Source organism: Leucoraja erinacea, unplaced genomic scaffold, assembly GCF_028641065.1.
Source record: "Leucoraja erinacea ecotype New England unplaced genomic scaffold, Leri_hhj_1 Leri_1271S, whole genome shotgun sequence".
NCBI classification, from domain to species: Eukaryota; Metazoa; Chordata; class Chondrichthyes; order Rajiformes; family Rajidae; genus Leucoraja; species Leucoraja erinaceus.
In genome coordinates this window covers 12,501-35,894 of record NW_026575530.1, presented here as the reverse complement: position 1 = coordinate 35,894, position 23,394 = coordinate 12,501, and the positions used below count along the sequence as shown (strand labels likewise).

Below are 23,394 nucleotides of genomic sequence, written 5' to 3'. Positions count from 1 at the left end.
TGCCGCTTGGGTATCGGAGGTCTTGGTTTGCTCGTCCCGGGCCTGCCCTCATGAGGCCGAAAGTTTTCGATGCTTCCTCCATCTCCTTCAGTTTTATATTGAGGTCTTTCCCAAATAGCAGAGCGTCCGTCTCCGCAGCTGGGGCTCTACACAAGCCAGCAAATTTGGGATTGAGGGCAGGTCTTATGTTTTCCCTCCGGAGATTGTTAAGCTCGAACTGTGTGGTACACATTAATGCCAGCACATCCTGCTGGCATGTATCCATCTCCGTCGTCTCCACGGAACGAGCAAAGGCTGTGATGGCCGACGTCAGGAGCCTTAGGATCCGCTGTAACTTAAGTTCTTGAGTCTGGATGTGTGACCCCACATGCCCCCGGATTTGGCTGTTGACACTTTTTACGTTGAGGGCCTCACAGTTTTCTGGTGCTGTGTGTTGTTCCAGCACCTCAGCGAGCACCTTTTCCAGTAATGGTTTGTTTGAAAGATGGTTGATGCTGGCCGCCATTCTTGGTTCCAGCGGTGCTCCAGCCCGTGGGGTTGCTACATAGTGGTCCACCACACCCAACAGCTCTTCCTGCTCCTGCACCCCTGGCATACTCCCGAATTCGTCCGCCTGCCCCTGTTCCAGACCAGCCTAGCCCTGGTCACCAATGCTAGCCTCCAGTAATGAGGGAGCAGAGGGCAGTGCACAAGACACTGTGGAGGAGGTACCTGTCCTTCCTCCCCGGGAGCGCTCTTGCTGCATGTCCCGGTGGAGCACCTGCTCCAGGAGCTGCTGAATGCAGCTCAGGCGGCTGTCTCTCCTCCGCTTTGGTGGAGACATGTCCCCCTCCGACGAATCGGAGATGACCGGCCGGTTGGACTTCCTGGCCGCTTTCCCAGTCCACCGTGCAGGCTTTGGCGAGACTGGGCTTGGCTCGGTCTCGGGGATAGGAGAAATGCTCTGAGAGCGACGCTGCCGCCGGTTGCTGCCCCGCTGGAATGGAACGCTCCTCTGATGGAGTTAGAGCGGGGCAGTTCTCTTTGAGAGTCTTCTATGTTGTGTAGACATTCTGAAAGGCAAACACAACTCCAACTCTCCTCCGTTAGTTTTTGCACGCACCGTATACTTACCTGACGGTCCGTTTTTAAAGTGCAGTTGGAGAGCCTGACTCCAGCTGCCGCCGCTGTTGCACTGCTGGCGTAAATGCCGCGCCTGCGCACTGAGCGAGTTCTTCACGTAGTCACTCACGTGACTCCGAAGTAAAATGGAATGTTGGCCTTCATAACAAGAGGATTTCAGTACAGGAGTAAAGAGGTTCTTCTGCAGGTGTATAGGGCTCTGGTGAGACCACATCTGGAGTATTGTGTACAGTTTTGGTCTCCTAATTTGAGGAAGGACATCCTTGTGATTGGCAGTGCAGCGTAGGTTCACGAGATTGATCCCTGGGATGGCGGGACTGTCATATGAGGAAAGATTGAAAAGACTACGCTTGTATTCACTGAAGTTTAGAAGGATGAGGGGGATCTTATAGATATATATAAAATTATAAAAGGACTGGACAAGCTAGATGCAGGGAAAATGTTCCCAATGTTGGGCGAGTCCAAAACCAGGGGCCACAGTCTTAGAATAAAGGGGAGGTAATTTAAGACTTAATTTAAGAGTTGAGAAAAAACGTTTTCACCCAGAGAGTTGTGAATGTATGGAATTCCCTGCCACAGAGGGCAGTGGAGGCCAAGTCACTGGATGGATTTAAGAGAGAGCTAGATAGAGCTCTAGGGGCTAGTGGAATCAAGGGAATCAATGACACACACACAGACAGACATACACAGTGACACAGACACACACACACACACACACACACACACACACACAGACACACAGACACACAGACACACACACAGACACACACACACAGACACACACAGACACACACAGACACACACAGTGAGCCACACACCGTGAGCCACACACCGACACACACACACACAGGCACACACAGAGACACACACAGAGACACACACAGAGACACACACACAGACACACACAGTGAGCCACACACCGACACACACAGAGACACACACAGAGACACATACAGAGACACACACGCAGACACACACGCAGACACACACGCAGACACACACGCAGACACACACGCAGCCAAACAGAGACACACACGGATGCACACACAGACACAGAGAGACACACAGATAAACAGAGACACACACACAGACAGACACACGCACAGACACACTCACAGATACACAGACACACAGAGACACACACACAGACACACTCACAGATACACAGACACACAGAGACACACACACACAGACAGACGGACACACGCACAGACGCACACAGATACACACACACACACACAGACACACGGGCGTGTGTGGGTGGCACCAGTCCTACCTCAAACTCGCGTTTGCAGCCGACGCTGGGCAGTCCTTGTTCCCCCGTCAGCAGGCTGCTCACACAGTCTGGGAAGTGTTCCACTGCTATGGCCGTGTCCCCAAACTCCTGCACGTCCAACAACACCTGGTAGATGAAACGGTACTGCTCCTACACACAGAGACAGACAGACGGAGAGAGGGCAATGGAGGTTACATATGGGGCACGGGGAGAGAGAGAGACAGAGAGATGGCAATGGAGGTTACACATGGGGCACGGGGAGAGAGAGAGAGAGGGCAATGGAGGTTACACATGGGGCACGGGGAGAGAGGGACAGTAGACACACTGTTCCAGCCACAATGCACAATTTCTACATTACGTCTGACAGCTCCCTGTCTCTCTGCCATCAACACTGCGCACACTAATGTGTAGGAAGCACTGTGAGAGGCAGCCTTGCCAACAGCCTGGCTTATCCCTTTCCTCTTTGTTGTTTTTAGTCTGTTTTATTTCTATGTTTTAGTTCATCTTTAGTTTGTATTACACTTGACGTCATACGCAGTGTCCTGACGACGTACGCCTAGCACGTGGCGTCGCGCAATGACGTCACCGCCCGGCGTGTCGATGCCGTGCGACGTCCAAATTCAGTCGGCCCGCCTCCTGCCCAGCTGATTGGTGAGTATGATGTCGGGACTGGCCCCACGCGGCTGTACGCCTCAAGCGACCACCGTTGGTCGCGAGGCTCTGAGCGGGCGGGCATAGGAGCGCAGATGCGGGAGGCGCGGCGCGAGCGTACTTGGAGCGGGCGGGGAGTGGAGGAGAGCCAGGCTGCCAAATGTAGAGAGAGAGAGAAGCGGCTTGGATTGGTCGGCATGTCGACATTGTGGCGTCAGCAGCTGGTAAGAGCCGTTCAAATTGAGTTTTGTTTGAGCTTTGTGATCAATTTTACTCAAAATCTGAGGAAATAATTGACCAAAGAGTGGATGTGCTAATGTAAAAGTAAAATCGCTAGCGGAATGGTAAAAATGTCGGCGTTTTTGCGCGGAGTAACGAATCAAATGCAAAATGCCGTACGCCCACACACCCACAGAGTTTTAAAAGTATACTAGACCAAGTGCAGACCCGTTGGGTCCGTTCCCGCAACGTGCAGTTGCAAGGGGGGGGGGGCGGCCTGACGTCATCGCGCAATGCCACGCGCTAGGCATACGCCGTCAAGACGCTGCGTACGTCAAGACGCTGCGTACAACGTTGAGACGCTGCGTACGACGTCGAGACGCTGCGTACGCCCTCAATGCGCCTGTGGGCCGACAGGCCGCTGACGCGCAGGATTTTCGGAGAGTGCAAGCCCGTGGGGACAGCGAACAGCTGCGGGGGACCAGCCAATCTGTGCCTTCCGCCAGTGTGACAGAGCCGGGCCGGGGGGGGCGTGGAGGTGAGCCGGTCAGCAGCAGCGAAAATCGCTAATGAAATGTGAAAAATTTTGCCGTTTTTGGAGGAGAGCCGGGCGGCAGCAGCCGTTATGGTGGCTGGCCAGCAGGAGGCGAAAAAATGAGTGAGGGGGAGAGGGGGGAGGAAGGATTTAAAAAAGAATGTGTGCCGAAAAATGTCTAAATGTAATGAGGAGCGGATATGCGAATGTAAAAGCAAAATCGCTAGTGAAATGGAAACATTCTTGGAGTTTTTGCATGTGGTTTTCGCGGACCAAGGAATCAAAGGCCAAAAATCTAATCTGACATGCACCCACAAACAAACACACACACACACACTATGATATATATGATATGGTGGGGGGTGGGGGCCTGCTTTTATCTCTTTCCCCGACGGAGATGAAACTTTTTTGTTGTATCTCCGTCCGTGCTGCGGCCTAACATCGTGGAGCTGACGGTCCGTTTGCAGGAAATCGACTCCAACTGTGGGAGCTACAACCGCCCCGACTGCGGTTGATTCGATCGCCCCCACCGCGGGTGAAAAGGAGGAAAGAAGGTAAATGTTATTTGCCTTCCATCCCAGTTTAGCTGGATAAACAAGGTGGACGTGCTGCCTGCACTGGTGAGGACTCGGTGGGAGTGCCGTGAGTGCCGTGATCTCAGTGTTCTCGATGTTTGCGGGGATGTGAGGACATCCCGGAGTCTAGTGTGGATGGCTTTTTGGATGTTCGGGTGGACACGGACTGCAGAGAGAGTCCAAGATATCCTGAAATCAGAGGGAGAGGAGCCTGAGGTCATGGTACATATAGGTACCAATGACATAGGTAAAAAAAGGGAAGAGGTCCTGAAGGGAGGATTTAGGGAGTTGGGAGGAGAGTTAAGGAAAAGGACCAAAAAGGTAACAATCTCAGGATTACTGCCTGTGCCACGCGACAGTGAGAGTAGGAATGGAGCGAGGTGGAGGATAAATGCGTGGCTGAAAGACTGGTGCAGAGGGCAGGGATTCAAGTTTCTGGATCATTGGGACTTCTTTTGGGGAAGGTGGGACCTGTACAGAAAGGATGGGTTGCACTTGAACCCAAGGGGGACCAATATCCTGGCGGGGAAATTTGCAAAGGCTACTGGGGAGACTTTAAACTAGAATGGTTGGGGCGAGGGACTCAAATAGCGAAAGCTAGTAGACAGAATGGGTGGCAGGAAGCAGAAAAGGGAAGCACTCGGACACAAGAGGAGAAAGAAAAAAAAGGAAATAAACAGAGAATAAGAGACGGGGGGTTTCTTAAATGTGCATATTTTAATGCTAGGAGCATTGTAAGAAAGGTGGATGAGCTTAGAGTCTGGATAGACACCTGGAAGTATGATGTTGTGGCGATCAGTGAAACATGGTTGCAGGAGGGCTGTGATTGGAAACTAAATATTCCAGGATTTCGTTGCTTCAGGTGTGATAGAATTGGAGGGGCAAGAGATGGAGGTGTTGCATTGCTTATCAGGGAAGATATTACAGCAGTGCTTTGGCAGGATAGATTGGAGGGCTCATCTAGGGAGGCTATTCGGGTGGAACTGAGAAGTGGGAAAGGTGTAGCAACACTTATAGGGGTGTATTATAGACCACCAAACGGGGAGCGAGAATTGGAAGAGGAAATATGTAAGGAGATAGCAATATTAGTAGTAAGCACAAGGTAGTGATTGTGGGAGATTTCAACTTTCCACACATAGACTGGGAAACACATTCTGTAAATGGGCTGGATGGGTTGGAGTTTGTAAAATGTGTGCAGGATAGTTTTTTGCAGCCATACATAGAGGTACCTACTAGAGGAGGGGCAGTGCTGGACCTCCTGTTAGGAAATGAGACGGGACAGGTGGCGGAGGTATGCGTTGGGGAGCATTTTGGGTCCAGTGATCACAATACCATTAGTTTCAAATTATGGAGAGGGCCAGAACTGGACCTAGGGTTGAGATTTTTGATTGGAGAAAGGCTAACTTTGATGAGATGCGAAATGATTTAAAAGGAGTGAACTGGGACATTTTGTTTTATGGGAAAGATGTAGAAGAGAAATTGAGTACATTTAAAGGGGAAATTTTAAGAGTACAGAATCTTTATATCCCTGTTCGGTTGAAAGGAAATGGTAAAAATTGGAAAGAGCCATGGTTTTCAAGGGAAATTGGACATCTTGTTCGGAAAAAAGAGAGAGATCTACAATAATTATAGGCAGCCTGGAGTACATGAGGTGCTTGAGAAGTATAAGGAATGTAAAAAGAATCTTAAGAAAGAAATTAGAAAAGCTAAAAGAAGATATGAGGTTGCTTTGGCAAGTAAGGTGAAAGTAAATCCAAAGGGTTTCTACAGCTATATTAATAGCAAAAGGATAACGAGGGGTAAAATTGGTCCATTGGAGAGAGAGTGGACAGCTATCTGCAGAGCCAAAAGAGATGGAGGAGATATTGAACAATTTCTTTTCTTCGGTATTCACCAAGGAGAAGGATATTGAATTATGTGAGGTAAGGGACACTAGTAGAGTAGCTATGGAAACTATGAGATTCAAAGTAAAAGAAGTACTGACACTTTTGAAAAATATAAAAGTGAATAAGTCTCCAGGTCCTGACAGGATATTCCCTAGGACATTGTAGGAGTAAACCTAGCAATTATAGACCTGTTAGTTTGACTTCAGTAGTGGGCAAATTAATGGAAAAGATACTTAGAGATAATATATATATAAGCATCTGGATAAACAGGGTCTGATTAGGAACAGTCAACATGAATTTGTGCCTGAAAGGTCATGTTTGACTAATCTTCTTGAATTATTTGAAGAGGTTACTAGGGAAATTGACGAGGGTAAAGCAGTGGATGTTGTCTATATGGACTTTAGTAAGGCCTTTGACAAGATTCCTCATGGAAGGGTGGTTAAGAAGGTTCAACTGTTGGGTATAAATGCAGGAGTAGCAAGATGGATTCAACAGTGGCTGAATGGGAGAAGCCAGAGGGTAATGGTGGATGGCTGTTTATCGGGTTGGAGGCAGGTGACTAGTGGGGTGCCTCAGGGATCTGTGTTGGGTCCTTTGTTGTTTGTCATGTACATCAATGATCTGGACGAAGGTGTGGTAAATTGGATTAGTAAGTATGCAGATGATACCAAGATAGGAGGTGTTGTGGATAATGAAGAGGATTTCCAAAGTCTACAGAGTGATTTAGGCCATTTGGAAGAATGGGCTGAAAGATGGCAGATGGAGTTTAATGCTGATAAATGTGAGGTGCTACACCTTGGCAGGACAAATTAAAATAGGACGTACATGGTAAATGGTAGGGAATTGAAGAATACAGTTGAACAGAGGGATCTGGGAATAACCGTGCATAGTTCCTTGGTGGAATCTCATACATACAGGGTGGTAAAGAAAGCTTTTGGTATGCTAGCCCTTATAAATCAGAGCATTGAGTATAGAAGCTGGGATGTAATGTTAAAATTGTACAAAGCATTGGAGAGACCAATTCTGGAGTATGGTGTACAATTTTGGTCGCCCAATTATAGGAAGGATGTCAACAAAATAGAGAGAGTACAGAGGAGATTTACTAGAATGTTGCCTGGGTTTCAACAACTAAGTTACAGAGAAAGGTTGAATAAGTTAGGTCTTTATTCTCTGGAGTGCAGAAGGTTAAGGGGGGACTTGATAGAGGTGTTTAAAATGATGAGAGGGATAGACAGAGTTGATGTGGACAAGCTTTTCCCTTTGAAAATAGGGAAGATTCAAACAAGAGGACATGACTTCAGAATTAAGGGACAGAAGTTTAGGGGTAACATGAGGGGGAACTTCTTTACTCAGAGAGTGGTAGCGGTGTGTAATGAGCTTCTAGTGGAAGTGGTAGAGGCAGGTTTGTTGGTATCATTTAAAAATAAATTGGATAGGCATATGGATGAGAAGGGAATGGAGGGTTATGGTATGAGTGCAGGCAGGTGGGACTAAGGGAAAATAATTGTTCGGCACGGACTTGTAGGGCCGAGATGGCCTGTTTCCGTGCTGTAATTGTTAACTATATGGTTATAGTAACAGCAGTCCGGACATTGGACTAATGGCTGTGGGTCTCCGCTAATGCTGTGTGCCATGGGGATTCTTACACGCCGCTGTGGGGGCTCCTTGTGTTTATGTTTAATCCTTATGTACTTTTGTATCTTTTTGCTTTTTTGGTTTTTACTGCATGTTAAATCAAATTGTACCTCGGAACACGTGACAATGAAGGACTGTGTCCCTTCCTCACCTGTGTCCCTTCCTCACCTGTGTCCCTGCCTCACCTGTGTCCATGCCTCACCTGTGTCCCGGCCTCACCTGTGTCCGTGCCTCACCTGTGTCCGTGCCTCACCTGTGTCCATGCCTCACCTGTGTCCCGGCCTCACCAGTGTCCCTGCCTCACCTGTGTACATACCTCACCTGTGTCCATGCCTCACCTGTGTCCATGCCTCACCTGTGTCCGTGCCTCACCTGTGTCCCTGCCTCACCTGTGTCCCTGCCTCACCTGTGTCCCTGCCTCACCTGTGTCCATGCCTCACCTGTGTCCGTGCCTCACCTGTGTCCCTGCCTCACCTGTGTCCCTGCCTCACCTGTGTCCGTGCCTCACCTGCGTCCCTGCCTCACCTGTGTCCGTGCCTCACCTGTGTCTGCACCATGCCAGATCTCTGTCCTCTCATGTGGTCCACGCAGCGGAACACGTCCAACTTTCCCTCCTCCTCCGCCATCTTCAGCAGGTAGTCGATGGCGATGAAGGTTCCTGTCCGCCCCACACCGGCACTGCCAATGATCAGAGACCCGCGTCATCACCTGCATAGAGAGACCTTCACGCTGGGCACCTCCACACTGGGCACCTCCACACTGGGGACCTCCACACTGGGCACCTCCACACTGGGCACCTCCACACTGGGGAACTTCACACTGGGCACCTCCACACTGGGCACCTCCACACTGGGCACCTCCACACTGGGCACCTCCACACTGGGCACCTCCACACTGGGGACCGCCAAACTGGGCACCTCCAAGCTGGGGACCTCCACGCTGGGAATCTCTATTCTGGGCACCATATTGGGGCCTCCACAATGGGGACTTCCACACTGGAGACCTCCACAATCGGATCCTGTCCCTCCCCCGTCCCTGCCTCCACACCACTCCCCCTAACGCACTGCCCCCACTTCACTCCCGTTACCCTCCTTCCCCTGTGCCCCTCCCCCTTCCCTCCCCCCACTCCCTTCCCCCCCACTCCCCTCTTCCACCCACCCCAGCTCCCCCCATTCCCCCCTGACCTGCAGTGCACCAGCATGTGCCTGGTGTTGTGGCTGCTCTGGTGGATGTGCTTGAGCATGCGGTAGATGCTGATAGTGTTGCTGGGGACACCGTGGTCTGGCCACTGCAGGTAGTGCAGATGCTGCACCTCCCGGGAGCTGCCGTCCACCGCATCCACCTGGGGGAGAGACGGGGGGGGGGGCAGGGCAGAGACGGGGGGAGTGATGGTGGGTCAGACCAGGTACAGCGTCCCCCTGACCCCTGCACTGTCCTCCACGCCAAACCCCCTCCCCCGCACAAACCCGCGCACCAACCCCTGCCCACTCGCAACCCCTAATCCAAGACCCTTCACACCCGCATCGTCCCGAACCCAGGCTCAACCCATTAAACCATTACAATTATACCACTCGGCCCATCAAGTCTTCCCCGCCATTCAATCATGGCTGATCTATCTCTCCCTCCTAACCGCATTCTCCTGCCTTCCCCCAATAACCCCTGACACCCGCACTAATCCAGAATCTTAACAAGAGGATTTCAGTATAAGAGTAAAGAGGGTTTTCTGCAGTTGTATATGGCTCTGGGGAGACCACATCTGGAGTATTGTGTACAGTTTTGGTCTCCTAATTTGAGGAAGGACATCCTTGTGATTAAGGTAGTGCAGCGTGGGTTCGCGAGATTGATTCCTGGGATGGCGGGACTGTCATTTAGAAGGATGAGGGGGTATCTTATAGAAACATATAAAATTGTAAAAGGACTGGACAAGCTAGATGCAGGAAAAATGTTCCCAATGTTGGGCGAGTCCAGGACCAGGGGGCACAGTCTTAGAATAAAGGGGAGGCCATTTACGACTGAGGTGAGAAAAAACCTTTTCACCCAGAGAGTTGTGAATTTGTGGAATTCCCTGCCAAATCACTGGATGTATTTAAGAGAGAGTTAGATAGAGCTCTAGGGGCTAGTGGAATTAGGGGACATGGGGAGAAGGCAGGCACGGGTTATTGATAGGGGACGATCAGCCATGATCGCAATGGATGGCAGTGTTGGCTCGAAGGACCGAATGGCCTCCTCCTGCACCTATTTTCTATGTTTCTATGTTTAATCTATCTACACATCCACTCTATCCAGGCCTTTCGATATTCTGTATGTTTCAATGAGGTCCCCCCTCATTCTTCTAAACTCCAGCGAGTACAGGCCCAGTGCCGACAAACGCTAATCATAGGTTAACCTATGTCATTTTTGTAAACTTTTGGACCCTCTCAAGAGCTAGCACTTCCTTCCTCAGATATGGTGCCCAAAATTGCCCACAATATCCCAAATGCGGCGTTACCAGCACCTTATAGAGCCTTAGCATTACACCCCTGTTTTTATATTCAAGCCCTCTTGAAATAAATGCTAACATTGCGTTTGCTTTCTTTATTCCCGATTCAACTTGCAGATGAACTGATTGGGAATCCTGCACCAACATTCCCAAGCCTCTTTGCACCACCGATTTCTGCATTCTCTCCCCATTTAGAAACTAGTCTACGCCTTTATTCCTACGACCAAAATGCATGACTCCACACTTTGCTACACTATATTCCATCTGCCACTTCTCTGCCCGCTCTCCCAACCTGTCCAAGTCCTTCTGCACAGTCTCTGCACTCTCTACACTTCCTGCCCCTCCACCTATCCCAGTATCTTTCTCAACCACCCTGGCTGATCCCCAACCCCTGGCTGACCCCTGATCCCAGGCCAACCTCAGGCCCTGCCCCTTGCCCCCTGACCTTTTGTAGCCGCAGGGTGCTGCTGGTGAACTCCTGTGTGGCGGGACTGGTCTCGCTGACTCTGGTCACGGTGAACTGGCCGAAGGTCTCGCTCCCCCGCTTTGGACAGTAGCGCTCACACTTGGGCTGCAACAAACCGCAGGGTCAGGTCAGGTCATCAGGGGTCACTGCGGGGTCAGGGCAGCAGGGGTCACCATGGGGTCAGGGTGGGGTCAGATCAGCAGGGTTCACCGTGGGATCAAGGAGGGGTCAGAGCAGCAGGGGTCACTGCAGGGGTTCGGGACAGGTCAGCAGAGGTTAGGCGGGACCATGGGGGTCAGTGAAGGGGTAGGTGGAGGTCACAGGGGTCGTGGAGAGGTCAGTGGGGGTCGTGGGGTGGTCGGCAAGGTTCACAGAGGGGTCAGCAGGGTGACAGAGGGGTCGGCGGGGGTTACGGAAGGGTCGCCGTGGGTGACAGAGGGCTGAGTGATTAGGGTCACGCACCTTGCCCTGCTCGTTGAGCCTGGTCAACATGACGATGAGGTTGCAGTGTTCTTGCCACACCATGCTCCAGAAGTCAGCGACTGTCTCTGCCAGTGGCCCTGTCAACGCCACAACACCTCAAACCCACTGACCGAACCCGCACCAGCCGCCCCTCTGCACCACCACCACCACCAGCATCCCCTCCCCACGACAACCCCCTCCCCCGCCCACCACCACCCCCCCTCCCCCGACCACCACCCCCCCCCCCCCGACCACCACCACCCCCCCCCCCCCCGACCACCACCACCCCCCCTCCCCCGACCACCACCACCCACCCCCTCCCCCGACCACCACCACCCACCCCCTCCCCCCCACCACCACCACCACCACCCCCCCCACCACCACCACCACCACCACCCCCCCCCCCACCACCACCACCCCCCCCACCACCCCACCACCACCACCCCCCCCCCCCACCACCACCACCACCACCCCCACCACCACCACCACCACCCCCCCCCCCCCCAACCCCACCACCCCCCCCCCCCCACCCCCCACCACCACCCCCCCCCCCCCGACCACCACCACCACCCCCTCCCCCGCCCACCACCACCACCCTCTCCCCCGACCACCACCAACCCCTCCCCCGACCACCCACCACCACCACCACCCCCCACCCCCCCGAACCTGCAACCCACCACCCCCTCCCCCCGACCCTGTGCCCCTACCACCCCCCCCCCCGATCCCTGGTGTGGGGGGGGGGCAGAGCGTGGGGTGAGAGGTGAGGTGGCTCTATCATCAATGGGGAGGATGGGACCTGTCAGCCGGGGTAACCGCGATGAGGGGTGAGGTGTGCCTGGGTCAGGGGTCAAGCATGCCTGGGGTGAGCAGGGTTGGTGTGGAGATGACTGGGGTCAGGGGTCGTGGGTCACTATGAGGTCAGTGCGGCAGAGGCCAGGAGAGTGACTGGCGTCAATGGTCAGCAGTGAGCGGTGAGTGGGGTCAGGGGTGAGTGGGATCAGGGGTGGATGGGGTCAGGGGTGAATAGGGTCAGGGGTGAGTGGGGTCAAGGGTGGATGGGGTCAGGGGGGATGGGGTCAGAGGTGAATGGGGTCAGGGGTGGATGGGGTCAGGGGGGAATGGGGTCAGGGGTGAGTGGGGTCAGGGGTGAGTGGGGTCCAGGGGTGAATGGGGTCAGGGGTCAACAGTGAGTGGGGTCAGGGGTCAGCAGTGAGTGGGGTCAGCAGTGAGTGAGGTCAGGGGTGAATGGGGTCAGGGGTCAGCAGTGTGAGGTCAAGGGTGAATGGGGTCAGGTGTCAATGAGTGGGTTCAGGGGAGAATGGGGTCAGGTGAGTGGGGTCAGGGGTGAATGGTGTCAGGGGTCAGTGGGGTCAGCAGTGAGTGGGGTCAGCAGTGAGTGGGGTCAGGGGTGAGCAGTGGTGGGGTCAGGGGTGAGTGGGGTCAGGGGTGGATGGGGTCAGCAATGAGTGGGGTCAGCAGTGAGTGGGGTCAGGGGTCAGCAGTGAGTGGGGTCAGGGGTGGATGGGGTCAGCAGTGAGTGGGGCCAGGGGTGAGTGGGGTCAGGGGTGAGTGGGGCCAGGGGTGAGTGGGGTCAGGGGTGACCTGTTCTCTGTCTCTGCCTCCTGCAGACGCACCTTGAGTGGCAATGTAATAATTCGGCTTCCTGTAGCCCTGTGGGGAAGGAGAAACATTAGTCTCCTGCAGCGCAGGGGCAGGGGTCACTCAACAACCCCCTGACCCCTGACCCGCCGCCATGCGATCCACCAACTCCCTGACACACACCCACTGCCCCTTGACCACCATTAAGTGACCCCAACCCCTGACCCCACATCCTTCCACTGCCCCCGACCAACGGCCATTGCCCCCAACCTCCAACCCTGCCCCACTAACCTCTGACTGACCCTCCCACACGAACCCCTGACCTCTGACCCTCCCTCATGAACTACCGACCTCTGACCCTCCCCACTAATCCCCGACCTCTCACTTCCCCACAAACCCCTGACCTCCGACCCACCCCCACTATCCTCCAACCTTTGATCCTTCCCCACTTACCCCTGATCTCTGCCTGGGACACAGCTGGGACACGTGTGTGAAACGTGAGCAACATGCTTGCGACATGTGACACCCAGGGGATGGGCATGCGACACATGTGGGACATGGCTGGGACATGCATGGGACACGGCTGCACCAGGCATGGAGGTGATCCCCAGGCCATGTGTCATGTGTGGCAATGCCCTGTGGGGATCTCTACCCCCTGGTCTGCCCACGCCAGTGACATGGGTTCTCCAGAGACCTTTCGGCCCATCCATTCCTTCCCCACAGGGTGGGCCCCATCACCACCACCACCACCAGCGCTGGCTAGGGGGTGGTCCCGGATCCCATGACCCTGTGACCCCGGAGACACAGCGACCATGTGATCCCTCGACCCCAGTGACCCCGCGACCCTGGGCCGACTCACGTCGATGTAGCTGGCGTTGATGAATCCGTCACAACTGTTGCCGTCCCTCAGCACCACACGCGAGTTGTCATCTGCTCAAAGCCACAGCACAGTCAGGCACACATACACTACCCCTCCTCATCCCTCACCACAGACCATCATCAAGGAAGACCCTGGACACTTCTCCCCATTCAGGCACAGTTTCTTCCCAGCTGGTATCAAGCAACTGAATCATCCTACCACAACCAGAGAGCTGTACCATCTACCTCATTGGTGACCCTTGGACTAACTTTGATCGGACTTTGCTGGGTTTATTTTGCACGAGATGTTATTCCCTCATCATGTATCTGTACACTGTGAATGGATCGATTGTAATCACGTATTGTCTTTCCGCTGACTGGTCAGCATGCAACAAAAGCCTTTCCCTGTACCTCGGTACACGTGACAATAAACTAAACTGTGTAACTAATCCTGTACCTTTCCTATAGTTCGGGCCCTTTGGCCACCAAATGTAAATCTTCTCTGCATTTTTGTTTAAATCTTTACATCTTTCCATTAGCAGAGTGACCAAAACAACACAATACTCCAAATCTGCCTTCACCACTTTTTTGTACAACCTGAGTCTCTTGCCCAGAGTAGGGGAATCGAGAACCAGAGGACAAAAGGTTTAAGGTGAAGGGAAAAAGATTTCGTAGGAATCTGACTGGTAAATTTTTCCCACAGAGGGTGGTGGGTGTATGGAACAAGCTGCCAGAGGAGGTAGTTGATGCTGAGACTATCCCAACGTTTAAGAACCAGTTAGACAGGTACATGGACAGGACAGGTTTGGAGGGATATGGACCAAACACAGGCAGGTGGGACCTGTGTAGCTGGAACATGTTGGCCGGTGTGGGCAAGATGGGCCGAAGGGCCTGTTTCCATGCTCTATCACTCTATGACTAATGTAATGTCCCAATTTATATGTGTAGGAAGGAACTGCAGATGCTGGTTTACACTGAAGATAGACACAAAATACTGGAGTAACTCAGCGGGTCAGGCGGCATCTCTGGAGAAAAAGAGTCTTGACCTGAAACGTCACCTATTCCTTCTCTCCAGAGGTGCTGCCTGTCCCGCTGAGTCACTCCAGCATTTTTTTAATTATTTTTTTATTTTTTTTGTTTATTTTATTAGAAGTTAATACAGTACAAAACAGTACAGTGGAACCTAATTTTAGGTGCCAACTATGTCATACCGTAATCCATTCTATGTACAACCTCTAGTTTTATGTTATGAGAAGGAAGTAAGTAAGACAAGAAAAAGAAAACAATAGAAAGAGGAAGAAGTGGAAAAATAGATGGTAGAGAGTAGAAAAACGTGAAGTGTGTATATATTAAAAAAAAATCATAAAAAGTGGAAAATAGAAATAGAAGAGAAGGCCCCTTAAAAGAGAATTTTTCAAATCTGTATTCGGAGATGTAGATCTATCCACGTCATGAACTGAAATCAGCAATCTTTACGGCACCGCTGCATCACATGATTCCAAAAAGTCGATGAAAGGAGACCAACTCCTTAAGAATTGGTCATATTTATATATGTCGGAGTCTCATTTCTTCAAAGCGTGCTATGTCCATCATATTCCTAATCCACATTTTAACAGTTGGTATGGTTGTATTTTTCCAAAATTTAAGTATCAGTTTCTTTCCAATTATTAACCCATAATTAAAACAAACATTTTGGTCTTTATTTAAATTGGTATCTTCTCCTATTATTCCAAATATAATCCATTCCATTTTGGGTTCTATTCTTGACTTGAAAAGCTTTGTAAATATATCAAATATATCACTCCAAATTTATTCAACTTTGTACATCCTACAAATGAATGTGTTATATTAGCGTTTTGAAACAAACATTTATCGCATCTGGAAGAGACGTTTGGATAAAATTTATTCAACCTCGTTTTTGAATAATATAGTCTATGTAATAATTTGAATTGAATTAAATTATGTCTTGCATTAATATAACAGTTATGTGTATTCATCAAATACTTTTCCCATCTATCCTTCGAGATCTTTATCATTAGCTCATGTTCCCAATCTTCCCTTAGTGCTTCTGCTGAGGGTGATTCTCTATTTAATATATTATTATAAAAGTATGATATTAATTTTTGTGAATCAGCCTTAATATTCATTGCTTCCTCTAAAAGGTCTAAAAATATAGTTTGAAATCTATGTGTATATTTCTTCATAAAGTCACATACCTGTATATAATTAAAATATTGATTATCCTTCAATTTAAATTTAAATTTTAATTGTTGAAATGATAACAGTTTGCCCACTTCATACATATCCCCCACTTTCCTAATCCCCAATCTATCCCATTGTTGATATGTGTTGTCGATGAGAGAAGGTTTAAATGCGGGGTTGTTCAATAGTGGGGTTAGTACTGATAAATTATTTAATTTCAAGGATATTTTTATTTGTTTCCAAATTCTTATTGTATTGTGAATAATGTTTTTTTTCTTATATATTATACTATTCAATTTTATCGGTGAGAGCAGGATCGTTCCTATATCGTGCGGATAGCATTCCCCTTTCTCCATTCTTATCTACTCCAACTGCTGAGTGGAACTATCCAGCCAGTACATTATGTTCTTAATAGGCACTGCCCAGTAGTAATACATAAAGTTAGGTAATGATAAACCCCCAACTTCTTTAGATTTGCACAAATGCTTTTGTTGAATTCTATGTGTTCTGTAGTCCCATATAAAATTAGTGATAGTGGAATCTAGTTTTTTGAAAAAATATTTTGGAATATATATTGGGATCGCTTGAAACAAATATATTAATTGTGGTAAGAAAGTCATTTTTATAGCGTTAATTCTACCTATCGATGAGAGCGGAAGCGTTTTCCAAAAATTAATCGTTTCATTCAGTTTATTTAATAGTGGTATAAAATTGGCGCTAAATAATGATTTGTGTCTTCTCGTAATTTGAATACCCAGATACTTGAATTTTTCTGTTACAATTTTGAAGAGGAATTTTAGTAAGTGTCTCGAATCCTGTGGTTTTAAAGACATAATTTCGCTTTTATTCCAATGTATTCTATATCCTGAAAAAGAGCCGAATTCCTCAATTAGTGTTAATAAGGTGGGTATACTCGTTTGTGTATTAGTAATATATAAAAGGATATCATCAGCATATAATGACATTTTATTCTTTGAGTCCTTAGTGTTATATCCGTGAATATTCAGGTGATTTCTAATCCTTTCGGCCAGCGGTTCTATCATAAGGGCAAATAGCAATGGTGATAAGGCACACCCTTGCCTATTACCCCTTGATAAGTACAATTTTGGAGATAGCGTATTGTTAGTTAATATTCTTGCCGTAGGTCTATCGTAAAGTAGTTTAACCCATTTAATAAAATTCTCTCCCGTATTAAATTTTTGGAGTACAGGTGCACAACCTTTTAATCCGAAGTTCCAAATAACGAAAACCTCCGAATAGCGGACATTTTTTCAGTCCTTTAAGAAAGGTCCTTGAAAACGTTCACCGAGGGCGGCCCGCAGAGGTGACAGCGGAACCTCCGGTCGGTCCTCGAAGAAAGTGGAACTAAATCCCCATTCATAAAAGAGAAGGTGAGGGTATATTGCGCGGGAGGGTTAATAATTGACAATCTGCTGCTGCCTGCCCGCTGAGTTAAAAATTTCCCACGGTAGACTCACGATACACAGTGTATACAGTGTATCGTGAGTCTTGCATGAGAACTTTTTAACTCAGCGGGCAGGCAGCAGCAAATTGTCGCTCCCTTAAGTTTCACCCCACCTACACCCCTCTGCTTCCCGGCCATGTGTGTGACCCCTTCCCTCCCCTCTCCAGCTCCCCGCCCATTGCACCGGCGCGGGGGTTTTGCACTGTCTTCACGTCGGAGCTAGTGCCAGTCACCGGAGATGTCAGGACCAATGGGACACCGGCCCCCAGGCCCACTGCAAGCACGGAGAACCCAGAGACCCACAGCCAGCAGCAGCCCAGCCCCGTTCCAATTCCAGAGGAACACGCTCCCCGTAGGGACAGAAGCTGATGGTGTGCAAGGTGCGTCTTGGTCTTGAGGTTGCGGATGAGGGGGCGCAGCTCGGGCTGTGACGTCTCCGGCCACCCCCCTGTACAGGAGCTGAGGCTGGGAACTGTACCGCCCTTGCAGGTGAGCAGGAGAATGGGGTTGTTTGCAGTTGCAGAGGGAGGGGGCAAGGGCGGTACAGTTCCCAGTCTCAGCTCCATTCCAGGGGGGTGGCCGGAGACGTCAGGACCAACGGGACACCGACTGCAAGCACGGAGATCCCATAGACTCACAGCCAGCAGCAACTCTAGCCCAGCCCCGCTCCAACTCCAGAGGAACCCGGGTTGCGGATGAGGGGGCGCAGCTCGGGCTGTGGGCGAACTGCCACTTGTCGCTGTAGCGGCCCATCGGGGAGCGGGTTCCTGGTGGTCCTGACGTCTCCGGCAATCCCCCTGGACAGGAACTGAGAGACGTCAGGACCACCAGAAGCCGCTCCCCGATGGGCCGCTACAGCGACAAGTGGCAGTTTGCCCACAGCCCGAGCTGCGCCCCCTCATCGGGACACCGACCCCCAGGCCCACTGCAAGCACGGAGATCCCAGAGACTCACAGCCGGCAACAACTCTAGCCCAGCCCCGCTCCAACTCCAGAGGAACCCGGGTTGCGGATGAGGGGACGCAGCTCGAGTTGTGGGCGAACTGCCACTTGTCACCGTAGTGGCCCATCGGGCAGCGGATTCCTCTGGAGTTGGAGGGACAGGGAGACACAGCGGCTTTTGAGAATGGTGGGCAATCACTTCCAAAGTTCTGCCCACACAGTCAGTACACCTCTCCTACACTTGTCTCCCGCACTAAGATTATCTCGCAGAGAATGATCCCAGCCTAACCCTCCCTATTCTCTCCTATTCTGCAAGAAAAAACTACATTGAAGACTCAAACTCGCGATCGAGTAACTGCCGGGATAGAGGCGCAAACTCGCGACCTTGCGGATATGAGCCGAGCACTCTACCACTGAGCCAGCCGTTAAAATCTACGCTAAAAATCTTCCATTCTGAATTACGAAAAGTGTCTGGTCCCAAGGCTTTCGGATAAAAGGTTGTGCACCTGTACCTTGTATAAATACTGCCATTCTACTTGATCAAATGCCTTCTCTGCATCCAGCGTGACAACTGAAATATCTTCATTGTCCACATTATGAGAGTACATTAAATTGAAAAGCCTTCTCAAATTATTAAATGATTGTCTTTTGGGTATAAATCCCGTTTGATCCGTATTTATTAAATTGTTAATATAATTAACTTCTAGCTAGAATCTTTGCTAAAATTTTCTGATCTGTATTTAGAAGTGAAATAGCTCTATAAGAACCCGGTTCATCTAAATCTTTATCTTTTTTTGGTATGAGCGTTATTGTTGCTCCTGCTAGGGTTTCTGGTAGTTTATTTTCAGTATAAGCCTGCGTGTATAAATTCATTAATCTTGGTACAATTGACTCCTGAAATCTTTTATAAAATTCATTATTAAAACCGTTTGGTCCTGGGGTCTTCCCATTTTTCAGTGAGTTTATTATTTGTTTTATTTCTTCACTAGTAATCCGTGCTTCTAATTGCTCTTGTTCTAAACTATCCAATTTTGGGAGCTTGCAATTATCTAAAAAATTTGTAATTTTACTTACATCTGTATTTATTTTAGATGTATATAAATTATGATAAAATTGGGCAAACCTCTTATTAATATCCTTAGGCAATGTTAGAAACTCACCCTTATCCGATTTAATTTTAGTAATAGTTTTTTCCTTTTCTCGTTGCTTCAGTTGCCTCGCAAGTAGTTTATGTGGCTTATCCCCAAATTCGAAGTGTGCTTGTTTTGTAATTTGGAATAATCTTATTACTCTAGCCGATAGTATTCTATTGACTTTATATTTCAATAAAGTTATCTTATTATGTTTATTTATGGTTGGATCAGTTGCATTGTCCAGTTCTAGTAATTTTATTTTCTGTTCTATCCGCTGAAGTTCTCTTTTATTTTCCTTATTTTGAAAACTTTGGTAAGAGATTATGACACCGCGAATATATGCCTGAAGGTTTCCCATAATAGCGGTGCAGAAATACTCGGCGTTTTGTGTTCCAACTTCTGTACTGATCCCCTTGACCGATGAACGCCAGCCTTCTTCACCAACCTGTCTACCCGTGATGCTGCTTTTATTTTTCACAACCCTTTGAAGATTCAAAAGCACCACTTTGAGAATTTCTCATCGAGTCTACCAGTTGCATTCTGAAAACTGAGATTGTGTCAAACTACACAAAAGGTGTAGGACCTGTACTACAGGGGGAATGTTACACATGTTTTGGGAGGCATGGAGGTTATTACCACTGTGGAAACATTATTACTGCCAATCAATTAGTTTCAGAGGGATACTTCATGGCATGCATTGATCCAAAAGATGCATACTATTCAGTACCCATACTGGGGATCATTGTCGATAACTAAAATTTAACTGGATGGGGCAACTATGGCAGTATATAGCGTTGCCTAATGGGTTAAACTTCAGCCCCAAGACTGTTCACCAAGTTATTAAAACCAGCCTTGGCAATACCTAGGAAACAAAACATACTGTCATGGCATATCTTGATGATATATCAATTGTGGGGAAAAACCCTGGAACTAGCTAAATCAGCAATTTTAGCTACCAAACATTGGTTTGAAACTGGGGTCCATCATCCATCCAGATAAATCTAAGTTGACGCCATCCACAACTATGGACTTTCTGGGATTCACAATTTAACATTATCCACATGTCTGTATCATTGCCAAAGAGTAATGCAACAGACTTGGTGGAAGCCTGCCACAAAATTAATTGTTACAAAATAAACCCATCTATTCGACAGGTGGCAAGAGTAATTGGGAAACTAGTAGCAGCATTTCCAGCTACTCAGTTTGGGCCTTGCATTATTAAAGCTCAAAAAGGGCAAAAGTGCAAGAGCTAAAACACCTTGCAGGTCACTTTGATCGACCTATGCAGTTATCAGCCAAAGCAATTTCGGAGTTACAATGGTGGAAGGGAAATATTTGGGATAGTTCCAGCCCCATCATTATTAGTGACCATCATTCACATTACAAACGGAAGTCAGCGCTCATGGCTGAGGAGCTACTAACACTATATCCAGAACTGGTGGTAGATGGAACATAGGAATCATCATTACTAAAAACACTGGGTATAATTTATTTAGAGATGTTGGGTGCGTTTCATGGGTTAAAAGCCATGCACCATCTGCATGTCCACCTACAAATTGATAATACCACATGGTGGCATATATTAATCATATGGGTGGAATAAAACCGATATCATGTGTCAATCTGGCCAATACAATCTGGCAATGGTGTGTCAATAGACATATTTGGCTATCAGCAACTTACCTACCAGGTAAGATTAATACAGTGGCAGACACCAGGTCACAAAAATGTAATGACAACACTGAATGGATGTTGGACCACAAAATATTTGCTGATATTACTATACGATATGGTACACCAGATATCGATCTATTTGCATCTAGACTCAATCACCAGTTACCAACATATGTCGCTTGGGAACCAGACCAGGGCAACAGCAATGGACGCTTCTCGCTGAATTGGGGAAATTGTTTAATATAGTTTTTCCCCTCTTCTGCCTCATCAGTCGGGTCCTATTCAAATTACATATGGACTCAGCATCAGGTGTCTTGGAAGTGCCTGATTGGTCTACACAGCCATGGGTCCCTGTGGTCCTTGACATGGTCTCTGAACCATATATGTCCATCATGCTAGATCTGGGCTGACGGACAGGACCATGAACATGATCACGGCGGCCTATTGAGAGTCAACAAAGAAGCAATACCTCTCCAGCATGGGAATATGGGGGTCGTATTGCTCAAGGACTGGTGTAGCGTAAAATACAGCTACAATCACCAACATCCTGGAATTCCTGTCCAGCCTTCATATAGAGGAAGGACTGAGCTGCAGCGCTATCATTGCGCTAGGTGTACCCTGTCAGCTTACTGGTGGCCGGCACCATGACAGCTCTCCATGGGATCTCACCCTCTAGTTGCTAAACTCATGAGGGGTATTTACAACACTAACCCTCCTAGAGCGAGGTACTCCCAGATCTGGGACGTCAGTGTTGTACTAACATTGCTAAGCGGTTGGTCACCAGCAATGTCCCTGTCCCTGGAAAAGCTCACATTAAGAACAGTATGCTGATGGCACTGGTCTCAGCTCAAAGGGTCCAGTCTCTACATAAACTGAGACTGGACAATATGATGGTATCTACAGAAAAGATAACTTTCGCATCTTGGAACTGGTTAAACAAGATAGACCAGGAAACATCAGGATATATTTTGGAATTCTAGGCATACCCATCTGACACCCGACTGTGTGTAATGACACACCTTCTACTATACCTTAAGACTACTAAAACTGGTAAGAGGTAGTAAATATGGGTCAACTATAAACAGCCGAATGGCCGGGTATCAGCACAGACCATCTCTAGATGGCTCAGACTGGGTTTGGGAGCTGCTGGGATGGATACTGACATTTTAAAATCTCATTCCACCAGGGCAGCAGCAACACCAGCAGCTAGAGAAATGGAAGTGCCTATGGAGCATATCCTGGCTACAGCAGGATGGTCTAGAGAGAAGACCTTCCAATTCTTTTATAATAAGCCAATAACCAAACCTGCGGTGTTTGCAGAATCAATTTTGAATTCTGTAATATATCTAGCCCAAGGGAGCATTATTTTGTTAAAATAAATTGCTATTGTTGGAATTTGATTCATGTCTGAATACGATAACATACTTCCTCCCTTGGATGACTTCGGCAGTGAGTGAAGCATGGATTTGTTCCACGGCATGAAATCACAGATTTTTAAAATCTTCACGTAGTCACTCACGTGACTCTGAAGTAAAATAGTAAGATTAAACGAGAATTTACCAGTTTGAAGTTTGATCTTTATTTTATGAGGAGTTACGTCGAGGGATTACGTGCCCTCCACGCCCACACTCTTATAAAGGTCAACTGGTATTCTAGCTCTTCTTATCTTACTATGTTTATTTCACTTACTATTACTGTGATTCCACACCGCTGCTTTGAAGTATGTCGTGCATGCGTGCTGGTGGGGTCTTCACGTAATCCCTCGACATAACTCCTCATAAAATAAAGATCAAACTTGAAACTGGTAAGTTCTTGTTTAATCTGACTATTAAAATCGACCCATTCACAGTGTACAGATAGAGGATGAGGAAATAACGTTTAGTGCAAGGTAAAGCCAGTAAAGTCTGATCAAGGATAGTCTGAGGGTCACCAATGAGGTAGATAGTAGTTCAGCACTGCTCTCTGGTTGTGGTGGGATGGTTCAGTTGCCTGATAACAGCTGGGAAGAAACTGGCCATTCATCCCATTCTCCCACTTTCTCCCCGATACCCGTACTAATCACAAATCTATCTATCTCAGCCTTAAATATATCCACTATGGCCTCCACAGCCTGGGAAGATCACACCTTCCCTCGCTGACAATGGGCATACCAGGCCCTACCCTGCCCTGCCCTGCCCTGCCCTCCCCTGTCCTGCCCTGCCCTCCCCTGCCCAGCC

At 48.8% G+C, this 23,394-nt stretch overlaps 1 protein-coding gene across 1 annotated transcript in view; it reads right to left on the bottom strand.

The window, feature by feature from the left end:
* Positions 1-1,655: 1,655 nt before the first annotated feature.
* LOC129715601 (receptor-type tyrosine-protein phosphatase F-like) overlaps positions 1,656-23,394 on the bottom strand; it is a 26,450-nt gene continuing 4,711 nt past the window's right edge. The window contains exons 5-11 of the mRNA XM_055665480.1: positions 13,765-13,835; positions 12,941-12,977; positions 11,307-11,404; positions 10,824-10,949; positions 9,084-9,241; positions 8,442-8,962; positions 1,656-2,548 (exon numbers count right to left, since the gene is read on the bottom strand). Of these exons, the coding sequence (XP_055521455.1) occupies positions 2,400-2,548; positions 8,442-8,962; positions 9,084-9,241; positions 10,824-10,949; positions 11,307-11,404; positions 12,941-12,977; positions 13,765-13,835 (1,160 nt within the window). The 3' untranslated portion in view covers positions 1,656-2,399. The remainder of the gene's footprint in view (positions 2,549-8,441; positions 8,963-9,083; positions 9,242-10,823; positions 10,950-11,306; positions 11,405-12,940; positions 12,978-13,764; positions 13,836-23,394) is intronic.